Here is an 18,672-nt window from a genome sequence, read left to right as displayed (position 1 = left end):
GTATTTTGACTTGTGATCGCAACAGTTCACTGAACAGCAGTTATAGATAAATGGGGACTTGCTTTGCCTGATTTCTGAATCTCTGTAAGTTTCCGTGTAGTGTTTTCTAACTAGCTCTACTACTGTGGATACTGATATCATCATACAAAACTGGCTAGCTTGAACCATAAGCAAGGAAAGCTTGTTTCTGTGAATGATTGTGAATGACTTCTTGGCCAAAAGAACTTCCAGTACTTTCTGTTGTAAGTCATCAAAAGGTAGCAACATTCTGCGTAGTCTGTGTAAAATGATTTAAGCTTGTTGATGTTAGAGAAGACTAGTAGGGAACTTCAGAGGGACCGAGCAAAGGACAAACATGTAGCTCAACTCTAGATTTTTAGAAAGCTCATTCTAAGCATTTAATCTGGCTGCTAAGTAAGGCAAATCATGTAATATTGCCTGCTAATTTCTGCCTCGAGCCATTAGTCTGTATAAATACGAACATTTTAGCGGTATAAATGATTGTGAGTTCCAGCTGAAGGTCTGACCGTTCAACCTTTTGTTTTCTTTGAAGTCTCTAATAGTTTTACTGTTGACTTTGGTGAGTCTAGGGTTTCATACAAATACTTTAGATGATGGAGAAGTCAATGTATCCCATGAAACATTGTTCAAAAGGTTAATTTCCTTCACTTTTAATACTTAGAATATTTTTTCCATAGTGGATTTGTCAGATTAACTTACTTACATCCTTCATTCTTTCCTGCTCTTGGTCTGTAAAATTACAGAGCCATCTACTTTTGAGTATCTTCTCATGCAGATATGCGTAAGAACTGTGATCAAGTCACCTCTTAACTTTCTGCTATATAAGCTAACTAGATCAAGTGATTCAACAGACAGACAAATCCTTGAGGTTATTCTGCTATTTCCTGTGTTAATCTCTTTGATATTCCACCAGCTATAGCTCTAGTCCAAAGATTGTTTTGACTTTTAATCACCCCTTGAGAGACAAGGAATCTTAGGTTAATCATTGATCATGATTACTAAGTTTTTTTGGGTGGGTTTGAGTCTGCTTAGGGAAGAGCAGCTCTCCCGGTAGCATTGCCTCATGGACTTCACTGAGGATTAGTTACTATTTTTAGTATCTTTCTTTTCGATGTTGGTAAAGATATATTTAGTTGCAGTAAGCTGAGAGCAGATTCCTATGGAAGCCTAAGATACTCTCCTTTCTGGTAGTGTTTCATGAGCCATTAAATTTTCAGATCTATGAGTTCGGCAGTTGTTAACTCATTTAATACTGACCCTTAAGTAATTTAATGTAAGTATTCTAAATTGCCAACTTGGACACACCAAGAGATCCATTAACTATATACTAACTGTGAGTAAACTGAGAGCACAAAAGCTAAGATCCTAAGTAGGCTGCTTAATGTAGAGAATAATTTATTTTTTTTTTTTAGAAAAAATGTACATTTGGTATCTACCGTGCTAACTTTATCGAATAAATATGCGGAGTGCTATATAACTGTATAAAATTGGTATATCCTTGCCATTATTATGAGGGATTAATTGTGATCACTTAATCTCAAACAAATATAATAGCAAAAACATCAAGAGGTTCAGTGGTGGATTAGAAGAATGATTAGAGAGTGGAATGTGTATAAGGAGCATGGAAAGACTAGGGACTGTTCAGAGCTGCTTGGGGTCACAGCATAAGGCAAATAGTTCAGAGATCCCACATGAAAAGGTTAGTGTCCTTGTAGTGATTATGCTGTTGGAATAAGCAATAAATTATTCTTCCAATAGTTGGAAGAATTTTAACCTAAATTTTGCTCTTGACTTTGCACTATTTTAAACCTAGATTTCATCTTTGCCAGTGAACTACCAGATGATTCCAAATCCCATCTCCTCCTCCCATTTTCTTTATCATTTAGAATGAGCTCCCTAAAGGATAAAAGAAAAAGCTTATCTCTTTGCTTATGGATTGGACTTCTCAGAGTTAGCCATGGCTTTGTTTACTTTGAGCTACTCTGATGAAAATAGATATGGTGCAATTAAACCAAAAGCCAGCAAATTTGAATTCTGAAAAAAAAATCCACATGTAATTAAAAGTCTCAATTAGTTTCAAGCCTGAAGGCTTGTTTGTATTGCAAACAAATCTTGTTAACTTCTTCCAGCTGCAGTCAGTAAGAGATGCTACCTTATTCTGCAAAGTTTGACTTGCATACATCCTTTGACTGTCATGGTTATACCATCACTGGTGCCACAGTCAGCCTGTGGAACTCATGAACATAACGTCATTGAAATAGAGGTTGAAAAGCATTAAAACCTATGTGGATCTAAAAGAAAAGTCAAACACTAACAAACAGGAAACTTAAATTTTATTTCTCTTTACTCATGAATGCAAAGTTATAAATCATATCTGTCTGCAGGCAGATAGATATACAATGTCAGATCTACTGCATATGTCCTGCAGCTGATGTGTTTGTGCGGTTTGTTTTTATAATATGCACTGTAAATACATACTATCATGTAAACATCCCAAAAATATATCCCTCAGATATCCTGTTCAAGTAGTCTCCCCACCAAAAGTGATATAGTTGATATGTATGACAAGTTTGCTTTTGAGAACCTCTAAATGGAATGCCTGTGGCATGCCTTAACCAGAAAGTGAAAAAGCTTAGGACAAGCTGATATTGAATAAAATCCAATAGCTTTGGGTTTTTATAGCAGTAATTTTATTTTCTGTAACAGAATTTGTTACATGTAAAAGATATCCATATGCCAAAGATTAATTTTATATTAAAATCTTACTCTTGAAATGCTATAAAAATATATTTAAGGGACAGGAAGTTTGCCTAGAGAACAACAAACCCCTACTATTAGCATAAAGCACTTAAAAAAAAAAAAAAAAAAATCCAAACAAACTTATTTAAATGTGTCTTATATAATTTGCATGTGTGTACTATGCTAAGCCTTAAGTAGCGTTTTGGGAGTTATCGTGGTAATCCTTTCCAGTTTGTTGAAAACCTTGAGTCCTGCCAGTCAATCTTGTGCTTCAAATCCACTCCCCAAAGACCAGCCCCTGGCAGGTTCATTGAGACTGCTTGCTCCTCTACACACTATAGCTTGAAATAAGCATAACCTGGTAAAATGCCAGTCTTTTCTCAACCTTCCTATATCCCACACCCATGTTTTTTTCACCTGCCAAATTCAAACAAATCTTATCTAAACAATTAAGATAAGCATTGAAGTACTCTCTATACTCAAATCAGCAAACCTCTCAAAACCAGAACTGAAATACAATCTCTCTAAATTAAACAGTCTACAATGGCAATCATGTTTGTATTTAAACATTTTATTCTGAAAGGATTACAGCATTGGTCTCCATTTTTTTCCTTGCCTAGACAAGAAGGCGACATACCGAGTCAAACAAAATATATTTGTTCTCTAAGAACTGAACTTGTACACTTTTTATAAACAATCTGTATAGGTGTATGAAGTTAGACTTCACATAATCAGTAACTGCTGTCTTTAACATAGAAGGCAATTGTTTGAAAGGTATGTAATGTAACTGTTTATATTAACTATGTAGAGATATGTATGAAATCTGGTTATATATTTTGTTGTACGTGTGTATATGTATTTATGTGTGTGTAAAAAAAGTCTATTGATACAATTTTATGGCTATATACTAGGGATACAACATGAGGGAATAGGAATGCTGAAGACAAAGGTCTAAAAAATTGAATTGTCTTTATGCGAGAAGAATCAGTACAAAAAGTGGATACTAAAGATTCACTCTTTTTGATGGAGTCTCCTCTTTCTGTTACTTCAAAACTTACAAATGCATATTCTTGCGTAATTGATTCTTATTTTATTGCTTCCTAGAAACGTGAGTGCATGTTCTTGAAGGTATTTAAAAATTTGAAGTCCTCTAAAAACAATCTGAAACAACAGTTAAGCTTAATCCATGACTTCTGCTTGGAAATTTTGTGTACTGTTCTGGTTTCTTACACAAGCTTTAGATCAAGGTGAATTACTGCCACAATAAAACTGTGTGCAAGCAGTTCTAAGTGCTATTTCTTGCCTCTGATCCAGTGCCGTATGCACTTGTGTTGAAGATCCAGTCTCCATCGTGCTTTATGCACTTGAAGTTTTCATCTTAAGAAGGTTAGAATATTTGCTAATAGCTAAACATGCCACAAAGGTACTGAAGGCAAGCAGGAAATTGTTTTTGTTTATGTGAACTCTGCCCTGTGCAGCTATCCCCTACCTACCCATAACCAACAGGATTTTTTTCTGCAAGTTGTGCAAGTCCAGACACTCCTGTTTAAAAATTCTTTTATTTCACTTATTGTCTGAGAATCTTTAAAAATTATACAGTCATGATCCTTGTGCGTTTTGCTGTAGCTGCCATTAGCAGGGAGACCTTTGATTTTACAACTGTATTTTCCATATTTAGGTAAAAATAACCTTTTTTTTTTTTTTTTTTTTTTTTTTTTTTTTTTTTCAAAAAGGCCTATTTGGGATTAACTTTTTGCATTAGGAGATTCACATTTCTATTATGTGAGATCAAGAAGAATCCTAAGAGAACAGCAGTAATTGTCAAGTTGTTGGAAGTATAATAGATAAAAACATGACCTTGTACAGTAGGCCTGTTAGATGAATGATGCCAATAAGCTCACATGAGGAAAAACCAAAAATTGTTATCCTTTGGTCTGTTTTTTGATTTTATTTTTAAGTTGTGGGTCTACTATGTAACTGATGAAAGAGTGCAATAAAATACTGCAAATTTTGCACTTTAGTTTATTTTAAATATAAATATTAATTTCTATTTAAATCTAGGTTTACTTTGCAAGTAGCCTGATATTGCATTATACCGTGATCTTCATAGCAGCAAAGGAAGCCACTGCACTTTGATCTTCTAAGGCTCTTTTGACTTTTTTGTTGATGAGAGTGCTGAGGCAGACATTTTTTCTTCTACTTCTGAATTGAGCAGTTCAGCTGTCAGTTACTACCAGAAACTTGATGAAATTGTGTGCATTGAGTCTTTTCTTTTTCTTATTAGCTTGTATTTGCATGTGTGATGTTCTTACATTTTCTTCCAAAAACATGTCAGTGCAGGTTTCCATTCTATAGTCAGTGAAAAAAACAAGTTTGTTTTTCTCTAATTTGTTTTCAGAAACATTACATAAGTTGATCAGGCTATATACTGTCTGACTTGTGTTTCTGGTATCAGAATTTTCCATTGCTTAAGGTCTTGCTAGTATGCTAGTTTATCTAATGATGTTGCATTTTGACCAGTTGAAGTTTACTACCCGTATGTTATTCTTGGGGCAACTGTTTTTTGTTGGTTTTGGTGGGTTTTTTTTTCTTTTTTTTTTTTTTTTTTAGATTAACTTGGAAATAATTATTCAAGGAAGATCATACAATATGACACTTTTGACCTATTCATCTTGTTCCTTTTTAGGAAATATCCTTTTTAGATATTCAGAAATGAATATAAGTACAATTACTTGAAAAAAATTTTAGAGGGTTGAATGACTTTTAATGCTACAGTTCTGCCTCAAAATTCTGTAGTAATTTTGAGGCTGTATTTGTGTACAGCTTATGATTTCTATGTAATATAGATACAAGCTTTTAATAACAAAAAAGTCTGATTTTGTTGTAAGACTGGTTCATACCTTTTCTGTTTCTTTTACTCCTCAGCTTGGAGTAATATTCCTGGGGTATACATGGTTTAATTGTTAACATGGAGCAGAATTATCTGGGGATGGAAGTTAGGAAAAAGTACCTCAGAAGTTGTAACCTCTCAGTATCCTGTAATCGTACACATTAGTCATGCGATGGGCAGAAAGGCTGTGAAACGCCCAAATCTGTGCCCCACACTGAACTGTGTGAGAACTATGATTGTCTACTATATAAGTAGGAGATCCTTCAGTGAAGAACAATAAGTCTACCTTTGTAATTTGCTGAAGTGACTGTCTGTTGCTCCCATTTGACAGCAAAGATGGGAAGTATTGCAAAGAGTCTTGGTGCTCTTCTGGAGAAAAAGAGCAGATGTGAAAGCAAAGAGGCAAGGATGTCCAGGAGGGAATAAGATGTGTCCTCTTGGAGTGATACTGCTTGGTTTTTTGAGAGTCATGGAGAAGTCAATTGTGGTCAAAATCAGCTTGAAGTACTTGAGTGGGTGGTTTGCTTGTTTGTCTCCCTGAAGCCTGACTCTGAGTATAGCAGGGCTGGTTCAGAATTGCTTTTGCAAATTTGAGGTGGGTTTGCTTCAGCTACTGCTACTTTCTGAGGAGTTGAACTGTAATGTGTTATCAGTCAAGTAGGATTTGGAAATTGCTTAGTTAGTTTTTGGGGAGACAGCAGTACTTCTAGGAGGTCTTAAGAAGAGGACACTCACTTTTAGATAGAGTTCAGAGACAGAAAAGCTTAGGAAGCATACTTGGAAAGGCTGGAGTAATGGAGCGTGATTTGAAATCTGCTGTGAGACAAAGGAAGACATAAGACCAAGATTTGGACTGAAAGTCATCCATAAGTGAGAGTGTGCTAATGAGATTTTTATGACATAAGAATTAAATCCAAAGGATCAGGTTGATAATTTTTTTTTTTTTCTTCTTGCCGTTCTACTCAGTGGGAAATTTAGAATTTTGACCTTTTCATTTTACAAGGAAAATTCAGTGTTTTGGAATTGCAAATAGAATAGAGTTTCCAAGCACTGGGTAGCTGTAGGAAGTTGTCTTTTCTCTAGCAGTTTATGTAAGTGGACTATCAGTGGACTTGGATTCATAGCCTCAGATAGTGTAGGTTTGCTATGTCTGTATTGCCTATCAATTTTGTTTTAGTGGTGGCTGGTAGTTCACATGCTTCTAGATGTATGAATAATCAACAGTAATGATCCCTCTTACAATAAAAAAAAAATTACAGCTGCTTCCTTTTATAATCTTCCTGAGAATACACTGTACATCCTCCAACTTCCTGCTGGTGTTGTCTCATGTATTTATTCTTCAGGATTATATTTGCTGGCAAAAACTTTGATCTTGTTGGTGGCTTGGTTGCATACTGTGTTCCTCTAAAGACATGTGGGTGGTGGTTGTTCATTGTGTTGAGTTTATTTTTTGTGTTGTTTTTTTTTTTTTGTGTGTGTGTGTCTGTGTTCTAAATTGGCTTCTATGTATATGGGAGAAGGTCCATCTGTTTTCAGAGTTCATGTATGCCTCTGAATATAGTTACGCGCTTTACACTAATCTTACTTTTTTTTTAGCAGCAATATTATCCTCCTGTCAGATGAAGTATCTCCTAAGGTGCCTAGCCAGACTTCTAAATTAATTGATACTAGTAAGAATAGTAAGTCTTTGTCTCTCTACGGATGTTTTATTGTCCTTCCAGTTGGAAACTAGTATCTAAGTTGGCTTTGTTATTGTGAGTTTGCATAATTTATTTTTTAATTCAATTTATATTGTAGAAATACAGAATGGACTGGAAGCTCTTCCATTCTGCTAAAATTTCCATATTCTGCAGTTACGTAAGAAAGATATAATTTGTGTCCCGAAGATACCGGTTTAAATTTCCATGTAGATTGTGGAAAAAAACAATGAGAATATCAGGAAATTTTAAGACTGAGAAGAGGTTCCTGAAGCCTCTATTTTGGCTACAAATCTCTTTCCCCTCCGCTGTCCTTTATAGTGTCGAGCAACCCTTTGCAATTGCTCTTCAACCCTTCTTTTTACTGGGTGGATCTTCTGTAAACATCTGTTGACCAGTGCTTGCTTTAAAAAAAAAAAAAAAAAAAAAAAAAAAAAGTAGTTGGTTTGTAGTTCCTTTTATTTTCATTTGTGCCTATTGGTGCGTGTATCTGGGCATTCCTGGTTCAAATTTAATTTAATCATACCTATATATGTGTATTTACACAATTATATATATGTACATTGAGTACTTTTACTGTATTAGAGCTTGAAACTGCTGCTGGCTTGCTAATTTTATTGGCAGCAGTGGGAAGAGGAATGCAAGAAAATAGTAGAACTATGAAATCCTCAAGGTAAGAACTAAATACCTTAATCTGCTGTGATTAAAAGAAAGTTGTTTCTGTTAGAATAAAAGCCAACAGATATTGTTCACTGCTGTCTTATCAATGTGTCAGAAAGGCTGAATGATGTGCTGGCTATTAAAGATAATTTCATAGTAGTCAAGACCAGGAAATCGCCATGTAAACTTTTGAAACAAAAAAAAAAAAAAAATCACTTTCTGAAATAGTGACATGAGTGAAAATATCCAGTCACTGCTGTTATAAGCCCTTCTCTGGATATTTGCATCAAGGTATACTGGAATTGTAGCATAACTCAGAATATTTTCATAAGAGGAAATTAATGTTTGTCTATGTTTTTCATCGTTATTTTGCCACCACATGTGGAATCCTTTGGTTAGATATTTGTGTAGTCATGTTGATTGTAGGGAGGAGGGGACATGTTTAGCTAGTAAGCTTGGCTGAGTAAGGAAGAATCATGGTTTTTATCGGTTCAAATTGTGTAGATCATGGAATTAAATATGTAACAGTCATGATTTATTTTGCCAACTATCATGTTCTGCGTGACAATGCTACAGTACCACCAAGGAACAAAAGTTCATCTCCTGATTCCTCGGAGTTGGAGGAGCAAACCTGTGGTGAACATCGAAAAATCCTAGCGAGATGCTAGAGTGCTATTAACATGTACATCTTTAGATTAAATATATAGAAATGGATTTATCTTGGGAGAAGGGGATTTGAAACACATATGCTAGGATCTAATTTCTCCAAGTCCTTGTCTCAGACTGATTTGTTTTAAGCAGTTCCCTGAAGTATGTACACTCTTCTGCATACTTGTTTTGTTGAAAGTACACAGACCTGGCACCATTGTGTTTGCCAGGCGTTCTCTTATCTCCTGGAAGCATTCAAACAAAAGTGTTCTATTACTCCCCAAGTAATCCGTGGGTGATCTTAACATTGAGCAAAAGTCAGAGCAGGAACTTATGTCATATTTCTTACTGCAGGAGCAGACAGTCTCTGGAAGGATGGAGAGGGGAGCAGAGCAGGGAGAAGACAGCCACAACTCAAAATAAATAGCTGAAGGGTTGTGAGTGCGTTTGTATATGAAAACATTGTGTAAGCATAAGAATGATGAGATATAGGGATAATACAAACTGAGTTTCGTAATATATCCTATATAGTTTTAATAAAGCTGTTTGTATATAGGCTTTGACATACACATTTTCTTAAAGTAAAGCTCTCAAACCAATCTAGACTCACTTTCTCTTTGCATGCTAGTTTTAATCTCCAGTTCTACAAGGCAAATTTGGCATATTTTTAAGCATGCAAATAGTCCTATTGAGCAACAGGGATTATTAAACATGACATATACTACAGTACCTTGTTGAGAGGGCATCTTTAATTCTCTGTTGCAACAATTATTACACTCATGGAAAATTAAAATATCCCAAATAATTAATAGGAGATTTTTGCATACACCCCTTTCGACAAAACAAAAAGTATATTGCTTCCTGAACTGTTAACTTTCACATTGCCATTATCTTTCAGAGTGTCTCGCTTTCTGGTAAGGCAAAAATTTAAAAAAAAAAAAAAAGATTTAAAAAAAATATTCTTTCTGAAAATTAAATAATTTTCTAATTGTTTTTTTTGTTTCAGTCCTACAATTTAGCTTCATGCCCTGCTTAGAGATACAGTGTAGCCTGCTTAGTTTAATCAAGATCAATGCTTCTTTGTTTATAATTTTCTTATACTGTAACTAAAACTGTGTCTCAGGCCTGGAAAGGGGAAACATGATGAGTCCCAGACTCAGAGTGGTATCTCTAAATGCTTTAGAGCAATCGGAAACAAATGAGCTTGAGTTATATTGTCTGTAGTCTTTAGGTGTATACACCAGATTTCTCTGTGACAGTTAGGGGCATGGGTTTATAGGACATAAAGTAACCTAGTGCTGGATTTCTATCCCTGATCAATGTTGAAATTCCTAGCTTAATCTTGCCTAGGGTTTATTCTACTTATTGTACAAGCGCACACACACACAGAGCCCATTACAAAAAAGGGTACAAATTAATGAAAGGCAAGATGGGAAAAAGACTGGTATAGTGTGATAAAAATAATTTATTACCTTTACATATGTTCTAATGCAACATTCTAAATGTCTTTCAAGATTTAAAATCTGGATGGGGAAAGCTGGATTTATCTGACTTTTAAATGAATGGTCAGTGTGCTGGCAAAAATATGTAAAAGGAAGACTGAAAAATACTATTTTTAAACTAATTCTTTGTATCAGCTGACAATCATTTTCACTAGTTTGCCCAAATGTTTCCTGTGCCTCATGAAACGTTCTTAATATGAGGGCCAGGATTGTGTTCCTAGAAGTGTGGGGGTTATTGTTTTTGGGTTTTATTTATTTTTTTAAAAATACAGATTGGATAGATTGAAGTCACTCTCTCTGTGCTGTTGAACCGACTTTTTGATGCTGAAAAAATACAGTATGTGTGTGGCACTAGAATTGGTTGGGAACAGGAAAGACATATTTTGTATCTGTACTAAACCTGTCAGCTTAGTGCATAGAAGACTTGACCCTTGTCAGGTGTCTTGAAGTTAACTGGCTGACTTATGGATTAATCAGTTTAAGACTGAAGCCAACCAGTGACAGGAATGAGCTTTGTTGTGTGAGTGTATGTGTGTGTGGCTGTAGTGCAGATTTACAAATTTTTATAATGCTTTCAGTCAGACCGTGAAAGTCTGATGTAAAGCTTATCTCTGATCTCGGGCTATGGCCATACCCATGGGATCATGTTTGTGTGTTTGGGGGGAGGGAGATGAATTCTTTAACACTTGACACCTGGCTCTACCAGGTTTCTAGCCTATAGTCTTAGGAACGGCGCTGTTCAAGGCATTAATAAAGTTAAAACCCTTAAGTTGTATGACCAGTAGGTCATAAAAACTATTGCTGGGTATTGTGCTCAGTCTGTCTTTCACAGCTAGATTATCATCCTGACAACCGATTCTTTATTCTTTTGTCTTTTTTATAGCTGTTGTGAACTTGGACAACTCTGTGGTTGACCTAGAGACCCTTCAAGCCCTGTATGAGAATGTGAGTAATCAGAGGAAGTCCATATAATGTAGGAATACTGTAGGTCCATGTGAAGGTTTCTTTGGTTTGCATCAGTAATATTCAGAAATCTTGTAGAAGGTGCCCTGTTTTGAAGAGACTTTATTTTCCCTAAAGCAATGAAAATAATTATAAGCATTTAAATTGTGTTAATTGCCATTTTGTGTTTTAAATAGAATGGTTAGTGCATATAGTGAAATAGTGAATAGTTAGTGAAACAGTGCATATGGATTAATTGCCATTGTATGTTTTATATAGTACATACACTTTTATACAAGTAACATAATCAGCTTCTAAATGACTAAACAGAAATTGGTTTTGCTCCTTTTTTTTTTTTTTTCTCTGGGGTGGAGCAGTCTTTGGTCAATATGTATCCTACCTGACACTTCAGGTCTTTGGCTTCACTTTGTAACTTCTCTAATATAACAGTGCTGTTCTATTAAAAAACCCCGTTTTAATAACAGCAATCATTCCATATGTGGAGCTGTAGCCTTACATTATTTTTATATTAGGAATCCTCCAAAATAATTTTAACTTTTTGAAAAGAAAAGTTTTTCTCTAATTTAATGTAATAAAAAGTAGTATAAACTGGCATGGGCTTCATAAATGTCTGGTACTAATTATCAGAGAGTGTTTGACCACTAGATATGCAAAATCAGGGATCCAGAATATACTTGGGCATGTTCTAAAACTTTACAAAGCCAGTCACACATAAAATTAAAAAAAAAAAAAAAAAAATGGATCTCGGAAGCATGGCTCTGTCTTCAGGTGAGGCCAGTGAGCTTTATCCCTTTCTCTGAGCACATTGCTGGAATACATGGAGATCTGGCTGAGCATCTCTGGAAAAAGCAAAGAGGCTTTCTATTTACCCTCCAAAGAACATGAAAATCTGAAACGAAAAGCTCTGAGCCAATGTAGTTGAAGGACAATGTATGCTACTGTATTGGATTTTTTAATTTCCCTTACATTATAATTTTGATAATAAGTTAATTACTTTTACACCTTTCAGATTTTTTGGTTTTTAGACTCTAGCTTTTTATGGCCTACTTCGGAATGATTTGTTGATTTATGAAGTTTCTGATAAATAATCCATTTTGGTGCCCAAAGAGAGAGATAGTAAGCTTTAGTCCACTCTATAGAAAAACAAAAAAGCTAAGCAAGGTGGAAAAAAAAACCAACTTGACGAGAACTAGGAAGCGCTTTACTCATATTTAATACCTGCTTAACACTGCTCAGGAAAATAATGGTCAAATAGGAAACCTATTCTAACTACCCCCAAATCTTTATACTTTGCATACTTTTCATCCTTATGCCACAACGTTTCTAGTTTGGCCTGTATTATTTTTATCTTGCATGATTTTTAATCTTCTCCCTAACACAGCACAGCTATATCCCCTTCCATACATTCTTTAGCATGTGAAAAATAGAAGTCACTTAATATATTCCATTCGCATGATTGTGAGAGATTGCGTTGTGGGAAGTATAGAATAGATACTGCCCTCATGATCAGTTTTTGCATACTTCCCTCTTTTATATTGCATAAGACATATTATTTTGGTTTTAAAAAAATAGTCCTCTTATCTTCTTAAGTGGCTAATGTACTAATTAGGATACTTTTCAAATGCTTTCTTAATGTCCTCTCTAATATACTTCAGAGTTCCAGTATAATGGATTGCCTGCGCATTTTCAGATTATTGAAATAAGCAAATGCCATTGCCTTCTTTTTGTCATTACCTTCACTAATTACAGAAAATGTGTAGGAAATATTGTCCTGATTGAGGAAAATATCATATGTTAATCTCAGACAAGATTCAAAAAGTCAGAATGACTAGGATATATTTCTTTGCTTTGCATGGAAGACAGATCAGCCCAACTTTATCACTATATTTGCTTGGGTATAAGACAGAAAAATAAAAAAAAAAAACAAACCACAACCAAAAACGTAAACAAAGAAAAAAAAATCCACCTCGGTTTATTTGGGAAGAGCTTCATAAGGTTTGATAAAGCTGTGTCTTGAAAGCATTTTTTGAATTGAATTTTTAGGAAAAAAAAAAAAAAAGAATTTTTTATTTTTAATCTGTGGTCAAAACTCATCAGACCTTGCACTTGCTTCCCTTGGTAGCTTCACTAATTGTAACAATATTGTTCAATAAAAAATTGTAAGCAATGGGTGATACCAGAGGGCCTGGCGTATTTAACTCCTCCCTTATTTCTCAGCCTCATCCTGTGTTGTAAGTGGGGATAACTTTGCCTCATTCAGACACTTTGTAGCCATTAACTTAACTTTTAGTTCTTAGGGTTTATACATTGCATTGGGATTTTTTTTTTTCTGGGTATTTAAATACCACTGTACTAGTTCTCAGCCTTTCTAGTTGATCTCCATGGAACATATGGGAGCATTTGTTTTACAATCTTCCCTCAGAATGTAATCATTTTTTTCTGATTGCATATGTCTGGCATGGTGCTTTCCCTTCTTAAATGTGAATGAAATTTGGGCAGTCTCCAAACCTAAACACACCCTAATTTCAAAAGCCACAGTCCCGAGGGCTCAATTCCTGTTTACTGAGGAATTAAAGTCTTGTTAAACCACAAAGTTACTGTATACGTCTTGGTGACTTTTTATAAACGAAGAAACCCACGCCTCACAAAAGAATCAAGCCTTCAATAGTTTATGTAATAATATTAAGTGGAATTGCATCGAGTGAGAAGGACTTTTTTTACTGCAGCAGTGTATGGTACAGTCACATAGTTCTTACACGTGGTTGTGTAGTTTGCTTTATAAAATGTTGTTTAAGTATGTGTTGATAATCTGCTATATATTAAGATCTAGAGAATTTTTATAGGAGAGTCTTAATAGATAAAACTACTTCTGGAACTGTTACTTTGATGTGCTGTTGCAAACTCCCTAATAGCAATGCTTTCAGGTTGCAACTATAATTAGAGAAGGAGAGGGCAGATAAAATTCAGTGGAGCTGTCAATTTGTGATATGTGGTTAGACCATATTGGTTGTGATGAGAAATGCACTTGTTTGCAAATAAGTGAATGTTTACTTTGAAAATAGCTAGCTTCTCAGCAGCTGAGATTGTAGCTGAAATATCACTGTTTGAAACAAGATAAGCCTGCTCTTGCTTATATCTTCACTATATTGTGAAAATAAGTGTATAAAAATGGATTAAAAATTGTATCAAAGGATTATCTTTGCTCTGTGGATTTGGCCTTTTCAAATCCCTTTACATTACAAAATGAAACGTGTACTTTCTTAATTTGACTTCTGGTAAATTGTCCACTCTGTCTCTATCTTTAAAAAACTTAAGTCAATGCTTTCAAAAACCTCAAAATGCCATTTGCAAGAGCGAAAGGCACACAGAAGTCTGAAGTGCATGCCTCCGCTCTGCCACTAAGATTCGAACCTTCTCTTCAATTATTTCTTGTGATTTGTTTTTTGTTTTTTGTTTTTTTTTTTAAACTAGCAGTTACAATGCAGTTATATTTTTCTGCAAAGACTATAGATTGTACCTGACTTCTGATACACAGCCTAGCTTCAAAGAAATACGATAGCTGTTGTTAGCCTGGGTATCTCTGTATATCCTTGTTGTTTTAGTTATTTTTGATGATATTCTTTAGACAAGTAAGTTGATGCTGTTGAAATATGTAACACTAACTTTGAAAATCAAATTGAGCAAAAATAAATCCACCCAAATATTAAAAAACCTGTACACATCTAAACTGATCTAAACTCAGAGCTAAGATTCTATTGCAAGGAAAAAAACCAAACAAACAAACAAAAAAAAAACAAAAACAAACACAAAAAACCCAACCTAACCAGGAAATGTAAGATTTATGTTACAAAACGAAAAAATAGCCTTTACCCTATATTTGGTCTTAACAAAATTCATAAGATTATCCTTTGGAAAAAGTGGTAAAAGTTAAACTAAAGCAGTGTATATTTTGCAGTAATTTCTATCAGATTTATGCTGTCTGATTTTCAGATATAGTTAATATAAAATTCTGTTATATTGTACTATTTTGTTCTATTTATGATGCTATACAATAGCTAAAATTCAAGGAAATAAATAACAATGACATTCAAAGAGGTGCTAATGGAAGCAGATTAATGACTTTTATGACAAGTATCTATTGAATCTGTTCTCTCTTGACACAAATGTTGGATGGTAATATAAAAGCTGGGGTGGGGGGGAGGTTAATTATACATCTGCAACTTAGAGAATAGATACACGTTAACCATAAAGCTAACTGGTAAAAATTCTGAGAAATAACTTTCAGTAATACCTGTGCAGAAGGCGTGTCAGCCTTATTCATTTTCTATTGTGACTTAAAATACATATAAATCAGAATTCTGGATATCAGAGCCAATATTAGGGACTTGAAACTTCGATTCTGAACTTGCACCATATACCTAGACTTAAGTTTGGTGAAGAATGTAAACCATATCTCTTGAGTTTTGCTCGGGCCTACCCATGAGTGGATCATGCTTAGCTGTTGTATCTTTGCCAGTTGTTATTTCTTTGCATACACATTCTGAGACCAATGACTTAGATAAGGAATAGTGAGTCTGCCTAACCTTTGCCTGTGGGATTTGGTGGAGAAACATCAACAGTTTGAACATGCATGCATTTAATAGATTGCTGTGATAAGCACTCTAATACTTCACTATGTGTAGAAGACCAGAAGAGACAGTAATTCACTATTTATTCAAAAGAATTTGCAAATAACCATTTCACTTTATGCTCCTTGCTAAAAGATTTTCTCCTCTTTAACTATTACAGAAAACTTTCAGATTATTTCCTTTCAGTTTAATGGAATAAAAAAAACCAACTTCATAGATTGATCAGAAATAACAGAACTTAATTTAAAAACTGTTAGTGCAAAAACTCATTTACTTTTTAAAAAACTCATTTACAACTTACAAGTGTAAATTGAATACATGAGTTTTTTGGAATGTAAGTTGAATTAAAAAAAATAGGTCTTCCTAAAAAAGCATGTCATTTGCATACCTAGACCTCCGTGGCTCTGATGACATGACCACTAGAACAATGCTATCTCTCTTGACATCCTTCAGATTTCTAAAATCTGTAGATTTCATCCATTGCCGAGAAAGTTTTTAACTGATTTGAGAAGAAATGGAAACTTTCTTTTTTTTTTTTAACTTTCTGTTGAGTAAGACTGTTCTAGATGAAGTGAGTAAATCTCTTATTTACACCAACTCTGATGTAAACAACACAAAAACCAAAAGCCTTTCTCCTCAACAGCACTTGCAATGCTCAAGTAGAAACTCATGCAGTTAGTTCCACCTTTCCTGTCCTCACCCTATGTCTAGATGAATCTTCTAAGATTAAAAATTGGTACAATTTTCTGGTCCTAGTATTTTGAAAATTTCCTTCTCTGCAGGATAGAATTACACAAGAAAAACTTACTACTGTAATTATATTCCTATGTCCTATGCCTGGCTTGATGGCAACCTTACATAAGAAAGTAGCTTTGGAGGATAAATTCCCAAGTTTGTTTTCTCACACTGAAGTGATACTGGGTTAGGGAATTCAGGAAACTAGGTGTTATGGATGGGCCGCTGTCAGTATACTAAAATTGAAAACTGGTATGTTAGTCTCAGCCTAGCCCTTGTTGACTGAGAAAGGCATGATGAAGTATACACAGATCAAGGAAGGATCAAGCAAGTCAAGGGAAGTGATTATTCTCCTCTTCTTGGCACTGGTGAGGCCTCATCTAGGGTGCTGTGTCCAGTTATGGTCTCTCCAGTGCAAGAGAAATGGATGTATTGGAGTGAGTCTAGTGAAAGGCCACAACAATCATTAAAGGCTTGCAGAATGTACCCTACAAGGAGAGGCTGAAAAAGCTGGAGTAGTTCAGCCTGGAGAAGAGAGAGCTCAGGGGGATCTTATCAGTGTGTACAAATACCTGATTGGGGAGACAGAGTAAAGAACATAGAGCTAGACTCAGTGATGCCCAGCATGATGACAAGAGGTAGTGGGCCTCTTGAAACTGATATACTGGAAATTATATTTAAAAATAGAAACACCTTCTTTTTACTGCAAGGGTGTCCAAACACCAGCTGGTATCAAAACCCATCTGGACACAATACAAAGCAACCTCCTCTAGCTGCCTCTGCTTTGTGCCAGAGGGCAGATGATCTCCAGAAGTCCCTGCAAACCTCAACTATTCTATAGATCTGTGATACAGCTACTACCACCATTGTAATTTCTTAGTGTCGAGAACAAAACTTATTGCTGGGGAGGGGGCATTGTTTGCAGTATTTCTTATCTATTGGAGTATTTAATAATAAGCTCAGACTACTTTAGAGAAGATGACCCTTGAAGAACATCCACAGAAGTGCTGACTAAATACTAGGATGTGTGGTATTCAAGACAGATGGCCTTGCAGTAATTTTCAGACTTCTTGAAGTAATCAGAGAAACTCTGAAGTGCTTTTGCTCTGAGTGACTCTTCAGTCTCTTAATCTTTCCATTTCACATCAGTGTTTTCTCCCTTTCCACATGAAAAGATGTTGAACAACATCAGAAGAACTGTCCAAACTTGACTTTCTGGTTTCAAATTGCTGATGGAGCTGTGGCAGTATGATTTGAGATAGTTCTCTGCCTCTTCTGCTAATCATGCAAAAGCATGCAGGAAAGAATGCAGATGCAGCCTGTCTTTTGCTTTGGCATTATTTAAGTAGTTAGAATTTATTTTTCCACTGTTATCTTCCAGTTCTGTGATGGAGTAAATTTAAAAATGTATATAGTGTTTTCTTAAAAGGATGAAGGTAGATATATTTACTTCTTTTTTCACTCTTGCACAGATTCATGTTTTGAATCTATTTAAAAAACCTCCATGGATGTCAAAAGAAGGGTCAGACAAGACATTTCCATTCCACTTTTATTCCTTTCCATGCTGTTCCATTTTCCAGTACTGCAACTGGGAAAAAATAATTTCTCTGTAGCATGGAGCACAGAAAGAAGTAAGGCTCTGTTTCTTTTGATTGGAATGTTGAAGAAAAGACCACACAATGTACCACAGGGTTCTCCAAGAAACTAGGCAGTTTACACATAATTGTTTTGGCTTGTTAAGATACAAATGAAGAACATTTTACTCTAAAGAAGTATGCAGTAGTTCTCGTGTATTTTGATATGTATGATAGTTCCATTATAAATAAACTCTTTTTTGTTGTTCCATAGAGTTTTCCAAATACCAAATAATATTTAAATAGCAGTAAACAATACAACCTATTTTCATTTAGTTTTTTAACAAGGCATTATTTAAATATATATTTAAAGGTCAAATTGCATTCAAATGCAACTCAACAGATTTGGAAAGAGAAATACAACTCAAGAAGAGAGTCCTTTGATCCAAAGATGTTATGAACAGCCAAAGAAAAGGGAGTGGGAATGAAGATTATTGTCTCAGTGAATGGCTGAATGAGTAAATCTTTTATGGATTATTACTAGTCAATAATATTATTTGGAAGATGTTCTATTTTCCATCAGATATATTTATACTTAAAATCATTCTATGGACT

At 34.9% G+C, this 18,672-nt stretch overlaps 1 protein-coding gene across 1 annotated transcript in view; it reads left to right on the top strand.

The window, feature by feature from the left end:
- Positions 1 to 18,672, top strand: part of FMN2 (formin 2) — a 161,213-nt gene that overhangs the window by 82,291 nt on the left and 60,250 nt on the right. Inside the window, exon 8 of the mRNA XM_086745621.1 lies at positions 11,041 to 11,102. Within this exon, the coding sequence (XP_086601747.1) occupies positions 11,041 to 11,102 (62 nt within the window). The remainder of the gene's footprint in view (positions 1 to 11,040; positions 11,103 to 18,672) is intronic.

This window comes from Chlamydotis macqueenii, chromosome 3 (genome assembly GCF_036417535.1).
Source record: "Chlamydotis macqueenii isolate bChlMac1 chromosome 3, bChlMac1.mat, whole genome shotgun sequence".
NCBI classification, from domain to species: Eukaryota; Metazoa; Chordata; class Aves; order Otidiformes; family Otididae; genus Chlamydotis; species Chlamydotis macqueenii.
This window is presented reverse-complemented; position numbering and strand designations above follow the sequence as displayed.